This window comes from Gallus gallus, chromosome 3 (assembly GCF_016699485.2).
Source record: "Gallus gallus isolate bGalGal1 chromosome 3, bGalGal1.mat.broiler.GRCg7b, whole genome shotgun sequence".
Taxonomy (NCBI): domain Eukaryota; kingdom Metazoa; phylum Chordata; class Aves; order Galliformes; family Phasianidae; genus Gallus; species Gallus gallus.
Window position 1 is genome coordinate 87547201 of NC_052534.1, and position 12907 is coordinate 87560107.

General features: G+C 37.0%; 1 protein-coding gene across 1 annotated transcript in view; it reads right to left on the reverse strand.

The window, feature by feature from the left end:
* Window positions 1–764: 764 nt before the first annotated feature.
* TINAG (tubulointerstitial nephritis antigen) overlaps window positions 765–12907 on the reverse strand; it is a 43930-nt gene continuing 31787 nt past the window's right edge. Inside the window, exons 10-11 of the mRNA NM_001278025.2 lie at window positions 1999–2044; window positions 765–980 (exon numbers count right to left, since the gene is read on the reverse strand). Of these exons, the coding sequence (NP_001264954.1) occupies window positions 870–980; window positions 1999–2044 (157 nt within the window). The 3' untranslated portion in view covers window positions 765–869. The remainder of the gene's footprint in view (window positions 981–1998; window positions 2045–12907) is intronic.

Consider the following 12907-nt stretch of genomic DNA (forward strand, 5'->3'; position numbering starts at 1 on the left):
AGTGGGAACAAACACCAGAATGTCTTTTCTGACCTTTCCTCTAGGGCAGAAGAAATATCCTTCAGGAATGATGAGAGAACTGGCACTTGTCTGCACCTGGATAAAGTGGAAGGCAAGCAGCTCAGGAATTAAACTTGTCTAGATCTTATTAGGGAAAAATTATCTCTCTTTTTTTTTTTTTTCATTCAGTTAAACTATTCAGATTGCACATTTTTAATTGTGGTTCTGGGAACAGGAATATGTTGTTTCATTGGAAGCAATTTTTATATTATGTAAAATACATAAACTTTATGAAACCCACTAGTAAAAAATTACTTTCCTGGAAGAGAAAATGATACACAGATACAATTTATGTAAGCTAGAATTGGAAACAGTTGTTCCGTAACAGGATTAGAATTCTAGTTACATTAATTTGTACTTTTTTTTATCTACTAAAACCATGAGCAATTCTGTGTGAAGAGCACATCACACTTCTAAAGGGATTTGTGACCACAGTATGTATCATAAAGAGATTAACACTACCAATATAACTCCATTTTTTTCAGGCACTGCTGAATCAGTCACCATTAATATAACGAAACAGTGATGAGATGTAAATAGTAGGAGGCAGAACTTCCTGCTCTGTGAGACACCAAGGTCGTCAATAGTCTTGGAGACAATTTGCTACTTGTATAGAGGAGTGTTTGAACCGGGTGATACTGTACCACTGTTATGATAGCTGCAGTGCATTCAATTCAGGAAGGCCTAAACCACCAAAGACAACATAAGAGATGAATTTTTTATTTCTCTGGAAAGACTTGATGTACAACAGTGGAAGAACAGATACACAAAGCAGCATACAGTATAATACTTTTGGTAAAAGGCAGTGGTTATCCCAAAGTAGTTAAAATCAGCTTCTCAATATCACATTCATTTTGTCCACGTAGAATCCTAAAATAGCCATTTTCTCCCCAGTATTTTCCCCATGAATTTGCTGCAATCTAAAGAAAAACAGAGGGAAAAAAAAAATTAATGGTATTTTAAAATGCAAGTTGTGAAATTTAAAGGTAATCTCTTGATTCAGTGAGAATCAAAATGCATCTTTTCCTTATTCCTTTTTATTTTGATCAAAATTTTAGTTCCAAAGCCAGAGTTATTAACAGTGAACTACTATTGCTATTAGGCTGTCCAATTTATTGAAGAAGGAATTATTAGATAATCTAAATATCAGCTGGAGGAAGTGGTAATTTAAACAATATTGGTCAAAATTCAAATTAATGTTAATCTGTTAACATTAGCTTGTTAACATTAACGTGTTAACGTATGTTAAAGAGACACAAGATATGAAAAACTGGCTTTTAATAAATCAGGTTTCATTCAGGTTGTTATTGGGAAATCTGGGAAATTATTTTCTAATGAAGTCAGAAGGGGTTTGTGCCCTAGATGTCAGTAGAACCAACAACCACAAGCCCTGCCATCAGCTATATGAACTCCAAATTACCTTCTGCACCGGAATAATGGTATGAGCTGTTAATCTCAACGAAAATGGTAAAATCTGACTGACTCTAAATTGCTGAAAGGCTACATTTAATTTTTTGCCGACATCTGGAAGACATTTTGCAATGCTGTTTAAATAAATAGCTTGTCTTTTCAGAATATTTTCCCAAATAGTATTGACTAGTATGGTTGAGTTTCATTTTCAGACATCAAAAAGAAGGAAGTTTTTATGGGAAATTTGAATAAGAGTTGTAGGAGAAAACACAGATATAGGTGTAAGCAGATCAGATGAAGTAGGCTTTGAAATTGAGGAAGATCATGCTGTAGTTCAAGGGTCAACAGGATAAAACTTTGCCAGAAAGGGGATAGGATTGTGCAGAAGACTTAAAGATGAATGGAAAACAACAGCAAAAGCAGATACTAAAAGAGGGAATGAAAGAAAAGAAGGGTTTTTTTTTGTTTTTTTTTTAATAATCTGTATTGTAGAAATGTTGTCTTCTTCAAAACAGAGTACTAACTTACCCAGAACTTCTGTTTTTGTCCATTTTTGCCAGGTAATGATCCCCACCTGTTACAAGAGATGGTAGAAGTGAGGCCTCTAATGCATTTGATCACATTTTGCAGCTTTAAACAAGCAACCAGAATAGAAAAGCTAATGATAGTTGTCCTAGTACCAGGGATGAAACAGCATGACTAATTGATGCCTCCACTGATGAAAATGAAGATATTTGTCCTCCTAGCCACAAGTCAAATTGCCAGCAGGGACTAGAAAAACTTCTGAGCACAAGTGTGCTTTTAGTTTCTCATTGCAATGATCTAATGTTTTCATTGACAGAATCCCTCCTCCAGAGAGCTTGCCAGCTGAACTAACCAAACTGTGTAGGAGTACTTAAATTAATGTGAACACATTTCAATTCAGTTGAAGATCTGTAGAAACTTTTTCGTTAAAGATCTCATCCAACACCTTTACAAATATAGCTGGTAAACCAGGACTAAAAGTGTTCCCGGCTGCTCTCAGCTCAGATTGAATTTCTGACAACCTAATTTGGTTTGCTGCACAATGAGGGAAATGACCTGTAAACTTGATATTTCTCTGACATCTTTCAGGACATGCTAAATGTTGTGGCAATATCCATGAAACCACACAAAGCCTGTCCCCTCCTCTGAGTGACAGATGTTTCGTAGTTGTAGCTGAATTGCTCAGTGCTCTGAGATGATAAACTTCACTGTGCATACATATACGGTAGCAGAAGGTCCAAGGCCATCGTCTGGGTGTAGTTCGATTAGTGAATGCCACATTGCATGCCTTAGGTGGATGTGTATGTTTGCACATCTACTGACTGCCTAAAGAACTCTACTGGTGTCTTTTTTATTTATAAGGTGAATACTTGTTTAGTTACTGTTCATGGGCCACGATACTGGGTGCCTGCTAAAGGGGACCAATAAAAAGAAAACCAAAGATGTGAACATTTATTACAGTGGTTTTTTTTTCACAGTATAAATTAATCATAAAATGTTCGAAATTATTGCACCAGTATTCGCACCAGTATATGACCAATGTCAGATAATTTGGCTGTATTTATGGTGCTCCAATCACTTTGAAAGGCAATTAGCAAAAATACAACAAGAAATCCCATGATGTGGATGGGGAAATCTGGAGTTGCATGTCATCTTTGTAAAAAATAGCCACAGCAGCATCAATTCTCCTGGGTTAACAGTAATGATCTGTGTGAAATAGTTGTACTTCTAGCCAAAGGGGAAAACGGAAAAGCAAAAAAGACAAATTTAAAACCCCAGGCTCCAAATCTTTCAGAGTAACGGTTGATATGAAGAGACACTGAGCAGGATAAGATCACGGTTTTTCACTGTAGTACCATGACTGTGTCTGAACTGAGAAACTAGGGATCTTTCCAGCCTCATTTGAGCCCAGGACCTCAATGTCCTTCTCCTTGACAGAGATTTTGCAGGAAAGATATCCTGCAGTGTGTAACTGTCTCCTCATCTACCCACATGCTCTGCCTGTTGATATTTGCTGTTTCAATTTTCTTCAGACTCCACTGGTTGTATGACTGCAGGTTAGAGGTAAAATCCCACTGTGGCAAGTCTTATTGCTATTTGTTTTTCAGACACTGCCAGTCCTGGTCTCAATACTATCAGAAAAGAAGTACAGAACAATTAGATTAAAATGCTCACTTTGAAAGTAAAAGCTTCGTGACTAGCATAGAGTTGAAGTCTGGATTACAGTTGTGATCCCAGCTGTAGCTACTACTCACTCAACGCAAGATCATAGATAATAGAAACAATGTTGGTGATAATGACAACTTATTGTAATTGTTGTGTTTAAAAAAAAGGGGGGTTCATGATGCTTTTTCTTTGCACTACTATGTGAAAGTTTACAGATTATTAATAATCTTTGTTATTTGTTTGCCAAACGTGCTTTTGATACAATTAGTTATCATCATATATTTAAATATATATATATATATTCATTTATTCATATCAGATTGAGATTTACTTGTGGCCATTTTACTAAAAAATTATATCAGTTGCATTTGAAAGTCCAATACTTACATCAGTCTTATGGATAGATGAAAATTTCCTTGTATTTATGTTCTTGTATTCCTACATTCAGTACATTATCACTCTCATTTATCAGAGCAGTATAATGACCAGTTCTTGGGGTCTTGCATCTTAAATGTCTGCCACTATGCTGCTTTCTAACATGTTATTTTCTAAAAAATCGCAGATTTTATTTTTATGTGTTGATAGTGTTTTGTTTTGTTTTGTTTTTTAATCTTTAACAGTAATGTAGCAATGAGTTCAATTTCCTGGATTTTAATCTATCCAATTGTGTACAGATAGCAATACTTAATATATGCTTTCTATCTTACAGTTTAGAAAGAAGAGATGCTTATTCAGTAATTCATTCCCACGTTGATTCATTTAAGTACTCTAAATAAAAATGAAGTATACAATAGTGCCTCCAGTAGGTCAAGAGAAGGGACTGTTCTCTCTTACTGGAGCAGTCTGTCTAGTTTTGGACTCTTACAGACAGGAAAGACATGAACAGACTGGAGCAAAACCAGTAGTAACCCCCTGAGCTGTTTGGATCTGGAGCACAGGATGTAGAAGGAGAGGCTGAGGGAGCTGGATCAGGAGAGGTTGCTTGGAGGAGATCTTTTTGTTGTCTCCAGTTTTATAAAATGGCAGCACAGATAAGACAGACAGACTCTCCCGAGGTATGCACAGCCAATAGACAGAAGTTGACAGTCAGGGTTTTCAGCAAGAGCAGTTGCAATTGGATGTAAACAAAAGAAAGTATTTTACAACATGAGTCACTAGTAGACTGAGAGGTTGTGGAATATCTTTCTTCAGATACACTCCAAAGTTATGGGACTTAGAAGCCCCAGGAGCCCGAATGAAGTCTGAAACTGGTTCTTTGAGCTGGGGGATTGAACTCAATGTCCTTCAGACGTCCTTTCTAGCCTAAACTACTTAATAATCTCAGCAATTAGACCTATGTTGGCCCTGCTAACCTGCCATTCCATGAAGTTATTTTGTATTCAGTATATAGCTCTTGTGTAACAGTTGTATAGCACAGTAGGATAATAGACTGTGATGAGGCAGGTGATTTTGTCAGTTTTTTAACAGCTGTAGTTAAAGAACAGACGATAATGTTCGTTCATTGTTTACTGTTCAAAACAAGTCTTGAGGGTAGTGCATGAATCAGAAGCAGAACATAGCAGGAAAGGTGGAGCAGACTGGCAACTCTACAGATGCTCATCTTTAGTGGCAGCAAACACAGCATGGAGTTCCAGGCCCTTTTGACAAAGCCTTTCCTAAATCTTGGCACGTTTGGTTCAGGCTCACTCTATAGGCTGGCTGAGATTCACCAGTTCTCATTTCTCTCAGGCTACTGTGCTTCTCTCCATCTGAAAAGCACTGAGCTGTAATGTAAACAGCTGTTGTTTTGTGAAATATGCTAGATATATACTGTTCAGTGTTGCAGCATTTTGGGTCCCGTGCCGTTTTGATTTGACATCTTGCCTCTGGGAATGCATGTCAGCTCCAGCTAAGAGCATTTCTGGAGACTTTCTGGCTCATTCATATTTGTATAGCTCTTAAAGAGGAAGCAATTATTTCCAAAAACACCGAAGTGAAAGCTATTTCTACTCTCCTACCTTTAGAAAAGGAGGAAGTATTTTCTAAAATAGATTTCTCAACTTTCTAAATGAGTCTCCCCAGCAGAAATATTCCATTTAATCTTTTAAATTTCTCTTTTCCTGTTTTCCTGCCTATAAAGTTATGCTTTGGTAGTTTTCATAATTTCAGTCTTACTGATGAAATAAATTCATTGCATATTGTATCCCTTGGTTCTACCTATCACACCTTATGGCAACCAAGCACAACTTCCACTTTAAGCTTAATTTAAGTTTAGTTTCCTCAGAGAAAAAGAGTCCCTAAGTATTCTTTCTGCTGCAAAGTGTCTGAGGGTGAATTTCCTGAGTCATAAAGATTCATGATATAAATGAATAATAAATTCAGCTTAATTTTAGCTGCTCTTTTACCTGCTGCTGTAAGTACTGCTGCTTGAAGTACAAACAAAAACTAACAGACAAATTTGTTAAAAAGAAACATAAAATATTCAGTAATCTGGAAAAAAAAAAGTCAGAGGAAATGCAAAACTTGTAAAACTTGCAGCCATCCACTGGGATGAACAGAAATTGGATGGTATGTTATTTCAAAAGTTCAGAAATCAATCGTGTTTCAATAGAGTTTACATTCTATGCATTTTCGTAATTAGACTGAAGTCCGTGTCTTTTACTGCATCTGGGTCATCATTGAGATGTAACTTCTTCATTTCTTTTATATTTTAAAACATACACTAGTTGCAAAGATTTGTTCACTTGCCTAAACACAGGTGTCTATGGCCGCTTGAGATGCCCTTGGATGCCTGAAACATCCACATGGCAGACATGACATAGAAGCTACAAGAAGTCTGTGTCCTTTTGGAAATGTAACCAGGCAGCAACTTCTTTCCACTGCTGCAAGCACCAAATACCCCTGAGGGTACTAACATATCCACAAGCAGGTGGAGCTGAGTTGCCCTCCATTGCCTATGTTGACTATATCACTATCTCTAAGTTGACAATTTGGAAATCCAGCATGCCATGTCTACCATCAGAAACACAACTTTAGGCATTCAAATCTCAAGCTGAATCTGGACATACGTGCATAGTGAGGTGTGAGCAAAGCAAAGGAGAAGGTTGGAAATACATGGTGAATAAAGTGTTGAATTGGTATCAACAATCTAATAATGTGCTGTCATAATATAAATACAAGTTACAATAATTTTATGTCCTTGTATGTCTGAAATATCTTTGAAAACAATAAATTAAAAAAAAAAAAAACACTCAAAAACCGAACAGTAGTTATGAGAAAAATATGCTGCCTACAGAAGTCAGATTTTACCCTGGAATTCATCAAAATGGATTTATTTTTTAAGTAAAGATACTCATCCACTGTTTGGAGAAGCTGACTATCAGCTATCACAGTTGTAGCACAAAATTTCAGAATAAATGAAGAGGAGAATTAAAATACTGCAATCTGAAGGACAGGATCCTGTAGATCTTAAAATTAGCAGGTATAAATTAAAAAAAAAAAAACATTTAAAGGGGAAGTAAAACTATGTTAGTAAACAACACAGCAATTATAACATATATCAGTTTCTCACAACACAGCAAAAATTATAGATAATGCAGTTTGGTTGAAGAAAATTAAACCAGGAATGTATTGTGCTAAAAATGTTGTTAAACCAATTTAGGCTGTATTTTATGTTTCCTCATAGCTTAGAGTACAAGCTGGTCGAAAGACCAAGAACAGATTGGAAAGGAAAATGACACCATCTAATTTTTATTGTGTAAGAGCTGTGCCTTTGGAGGTTTAAGCACGGAAGCGAACCCCTTTGTGCTGGGCACTGTAGATGAAAAAGTTCAGAACATGAATAAATCCTGTTGCTATTACCTTCTTTCTGAAAGTAATCTTTAAAGAAAGAAAAGAAATACAAATCTATTAATGAGTCTGAGAGGTATCCATATTTTGTCTAGAAGTTAAAATCAGTGGGAATTAATGAATGCTAGTTATTTCTTTATAAAAGTTATGACACTTTTTAGAGTGGTTAGCTGATATAATTTCTCTAGTGGAGTCTATATTATATCTCCTTTTACAGGTTGCTTTTTTTTTTTCTGGCAGCTCATTCCTGAAATCCTGGTAGTTTTTCCAAAAAAACCATCTTTCCTAAAGTAGGCTTCTGCAAACTCTATGTTCCTTGCTAATGAAATCCTGATCCTTCTGAATGACCAGAGATTTCCAGTACCTCCTGGGAAGCCCAGACCTTGTTGGAGGGAAAATGATGTCACAGTGAGCAGTAAATTAAACATGGAATCTGCCTCAGTTATGTTAACAACATTAGAAAGGAGATGTAAGAAGCCGGGATTAAATATAGGCAAGGTCATGCATGTTTTCAGTGAAGAACTATACAGTGCATGACTGGACTCCTACATTAAATCTGAGAAGTCACTGCTAGGAATAAGAAAAAGTAGTAACAGATACTTGTGTGAGGAATGGAAAAAAGAATAAAGAAAAATACACGGACATTAGTATCTAGATAGAATTGTGGGAGAAAGTCAAGGAAATAAAACACCAAGAAAAAAAAAATCCTGCTAATAAAGTACTCTAAATATCAGAGGAATAGTTCCCAAGGGGAGATGACAGAGACTTTTAAAAGTAACTTAAAAGATGTGTAGACAACATCAATTAGAGAAAAATATTACATTTTCAGAAGATGACCAAAATAATCTAATAGCACTTTTTTTTCCTCTCTTGATCATGTGATTATTTTAGCTGATATTTACTCTAAATTAACAACATGTTAAATGTGAACAGATTTTGGACCTCATTACCCACAGAGACAAGGAATCTATTAGGCTTATTCTTAACAAAGCTTTAGACCACTCATGTCCCATCCTTCAGTATTTTTTTGTTAAAGCTTTCAATATAGCCCTCTCCAAAATTTCCATTTTTATTAAGAACAAGAAGAGATTTTACAGAGTCATAAAGGAGAAGGCCTGAATGTTACACAAAATTACACAGTAATGAAGTTCTATGTGACAAAACTATTCTGTAAGAAATATGCTATTTAGTTTGTCCAAACAAAACCTTCATGATCTCCAATGAAAAGTAACCTTGAATGAAAAGAAATAATTTCACCAAATTGCATTCAGTCTTCTTCAGGGGAAAAAATAGTTCAGATTACTCAGGGGAAACCAATTCCAACTTGTCATGCACACAGAATTTATGCATTCTTTTTAGACAAAAGGATGAGCACACCAAAAAGAAGTAAGGCCTTAAGAGTAAAGGAAAATTAGACAAGTCTTTCAAGCTATGAATTCAAGCAGTTGATTAGAGTAGAGGTCAATGTTTTGCATTAACCAAAGAGCTAAACTCTTTGCAGAAGATAGATGCTCTAGGAATTGGCATTCTGCATCATCTTTCTAACTTCCCACATCCAACAACATACATTCAGAACAGAGATATTCTGACATACTGACAGTCCCTATCACACAGTCAAAAATACACAAACAACAAAATGCTATTTTAAACCACTACTTTAATTCTTTTTCAACCAGCTTTAACTCACCACTTACACAGTTTGTAGGCTGAATTTTGGATTCACTGAAGTCAATGGCAAAGCCTACTATTTTCTAGAATAAAGTCAAGATTTATGTCTGTTGCTGCTGTGTTTTTTGTTGTTGTTGTTGTTGCTGTTTGTTTTTTTTTATTCTTTACAATGTCTCCTCTCTGTCTTTATAGAATGTTTGTGCATTGAAAATCAGATCATTCAATAATACTTTGACTAAAAGGAAGCACAGATAGAAGTCTTTAAAAACGATATACCCAGGAAACTCGCATCACAGAGTCCTGAGGGAATTGGCTGACAGAGTCACCAAGCCACTCTTGATGATATTTGAAAAGTCATGGCAGTCAGACAAAGCCCTCATGACTGGAAAAATGGCAGTAAAACATTCATTTTCAAGAAGGATGGAAAGGATGATCTAGGGAACTACTGACCTGTTAGTCTCACTTCAGTGCTGAGCAATATCATGGAGCAGATTCTCCTGGAAGTTATGCTAAGGCATATGGAAGAGAGGCAGGAGATATGGGATAATCAGCATGGTTTCACCAAGAATAGGTCCTGCCTGATCAAACTTGTCACTTTTTATGATGGTGCAACTGCTTTAGCAGACAAGGGAAGAAACACTGATGTCATCCATCTGAATTTCAATAAGATCTTTGGCACAGTCTCTCATAAAATCCTTCTCTTCAGATTGGAAAGATATGGATTTAATGTGTGGACTGTTTGACAGATGAGGATCTGGTTGTAAGATTGTACCCAGAGAGTGGTGATCAGTGGCTCAATGTCTGGATGGAGATTTGTGACAAGTGGTGTCCTTCAGGGGTCAGTGCTCTAATGCTCTTTAATATCTTCATCAATGACATCAACAGTGGATCAAGTGCACTCTCAGCAAGTTTGCAGATGACACCAAGTTGTGTGGTGCAGTTGACACGCTTGAGGGACAGGATACCATACAGAGAGACCTAGACAGGCTCGAGCAATAGGCTCAGGAAAACCTCATGAGGTTCAACAACCTGGGTTGTGACAACCCTTGCTGTCAGTGCAAAGTGAGGGATGTAAGGATGGAACACAGCCCTCCCAAAAAGGACTAGAGAGTACTGGTGGATGGCAAGCTGGACATGAGCCAGAAGTGTGCTCTTGCAGCCCTGGAAGCCTGTGGATGGACGACTGACCCAGGGAGGTCAGGTTTATCTTCCCATGGGTCAGTGCGAGCAAAACAGCTGCTATGGATCACTGTCTCACACAGAACAACGATGGGAGTAGGCGAAAGGAATGCAGAGCTGCGATAGAGACCGCTGTGCCAGATGCCGTGAGACAAGCTGCAAGCAACTGCAAGTTATGAGAACTGTGCCTTGTTGTACTTAGCATGTTATTTGTACCGCTCTATATAAACGGCTGTGTGCAGTTATTAAATGGCTTGGCTACTAGAAACCATATGGGTGGGTGGCCTCGTCCCTCGCCGCACCTCGGCTGATTATTGCTCTCCAGGGGCTCTCGGACTTGTTGTCTGAGACAACCATATCCTGGGCTGCATCCAAAGAAGTGTGGCCAGAAGGCCTGGAGGTGATACTTCTGCTCTACTCTGCATTGGTGAGGCCTTGCCTGGAGTGCTGTATCCAGATGTGGAGTCCTCAGTATAGGATAGATGTGGACCTGTTAGAGCACATCCAGAGGAGGGCCACAAAAATGATCCAAAGGATGGAACACCTCCCCTATGAGAACAGGCTGAGAGAGTTGAGGCTGTTTAACCTGGAGAAGAGAACGCTCTGTAGAAAACTGAAAGTAGATTTGAAATATCTAAAAGGGGGCTATAGGAAGGAAGGTGACAGACATATTATCAGGGTCTGTGATGGTAGGACAAGGGGAAATGGTTTCAAATTCAAAGAGGGTAGATTTAAAGTGAACATAAGAACTAAGTATTTTACAATAAAAGTGATAAGGCCCGGGAACAGGTTGTCCAGGGAGGTGGTGGAAGCACTGACCTTGGAGACATTCAAGGTCAGGCTGGATGGGGCTCTGAGCAACCTGATCTAGCTGTAGGTGCCCCTGGTCACTGCAGGGGAGTTGGACAAGATGACCTTTAAAGGTCCCTTCTAGCTCAAACATTTCTATGAATCTATGAAATATTGTACGTATTCTGTTTGTAAGGATATGGACTTTACTCATATTTTGTTGCTTTTTCCCTATTTTCTTCTTTTTTTCCCCCAAAATATTTTCATTTCTGATAGTTTCTGCATTCACAAAGATCTTTGGGTCAAATGAGGCAACTAGAAAACCTTTTATAACCTCCAATTCAATATAAATCATATAATTTCTGAAGTTATATATGTAAATAAATATTTCTGGCCCTTTCTATCCCTGAAGAAATTATTTGTGATCAAACATGATTTCAAGTAGTACAAATTCATCACATTCAATTTATGGGAAATGAGATATTTAGATAAGGAAAAAAGATACTCTGCAATCAAGACAGAGGTAAACCTTTTGAAGATATATCCTACCCAAATGCTGAACACAGACAATGCTAATAAAATAGACTAATTTTTCTCCCTAATACTACATCTTCTATCTAGGCATTGCTATTTTAGTGTCATCATTTTGATCAAAAAGTAACATATGAAATTTCTTGAACAAAAAGACTGCTTTCCCACAGACTAGACCTAGTGTCCTCTGCCAGAAAATGCTTTTCAGAAAAGGATTACTGGAACTCAAAATTATGATTTTACGCAGACTTTTTAGAACAAGAGATAAGTGACACTACTGGTGTGTCAGTAGTTAAATTATTTTGAAAATACTACCTTAACTAATTATATGGTAGACAATCTCACGGATTTAACTGCATAAATCTCCAAACAAAGTTTATATTTTCCTGATGATCTTTTAATGTATTTTTCTTTGCTGTAAAATATTTTTGGGTGTTGCTTATTTTTAAAACTATAGTATATTATGTCAGTTGTCTGAAATGAAAAGAAAGAAAATGAAAGAAAATGAACTTATTTCCTATGAAAGAAAGAGGGAACTCATCCCAAGGTTTCTTCAGCCAAGAAGACAATGTGGCTATTGATGGCTTAAAAGGATGCTTCTTTGTTGTCACTGATAATCTGAGATGGAATGAGGACAAGTGATAAAGAAAACTGAGAGAAAAAATTTATTTGCAAGGTCAAAAACAAAGGTGTCGCTAACAGTAGTCACTGTCATCTTTTTTAAGCCTCTGGACTTTGCACTGGTGAGTCATTTAAATGTGTATTAAAGTGCTGTTGCACTGCCTGAATGTCTCCTGAACAGTAAGACACAAGTTTTTGCTTCACGTGTCAATTTTATCTCCATTAGAATGACTCTGTGCTAAACAACAATGAATTCAACTCATGCTTTCTCCGGGTGTAAATGTTTCAATTCCATTTATTCTCCTGCACTATTGAATTTAAAGCTTCCACTGGATAAAAATAGAAGAGACACCTCTCAGTGTCCTCCTATTAAAGTTCTTTTCCATTCTGAGCATCTTCTAAATATCTGAAAACCTATACTGGTCATGAATCAGTATCTAAGGCTTTTAATAAAACTATACTTGTTCCACACAAGCTTTAAGGTGACAGTAAATATATCTGATTGCAGGCAAAGGCTTGGGCTTTTTGAAACCCTTCTGAATTTTTCATTCTCAAAGGAGAAGCAGATACCGTTCTTTGAATGGAAATACACATCAGATATTGCAGCCTTTCACGAATGTTGAACTGATAA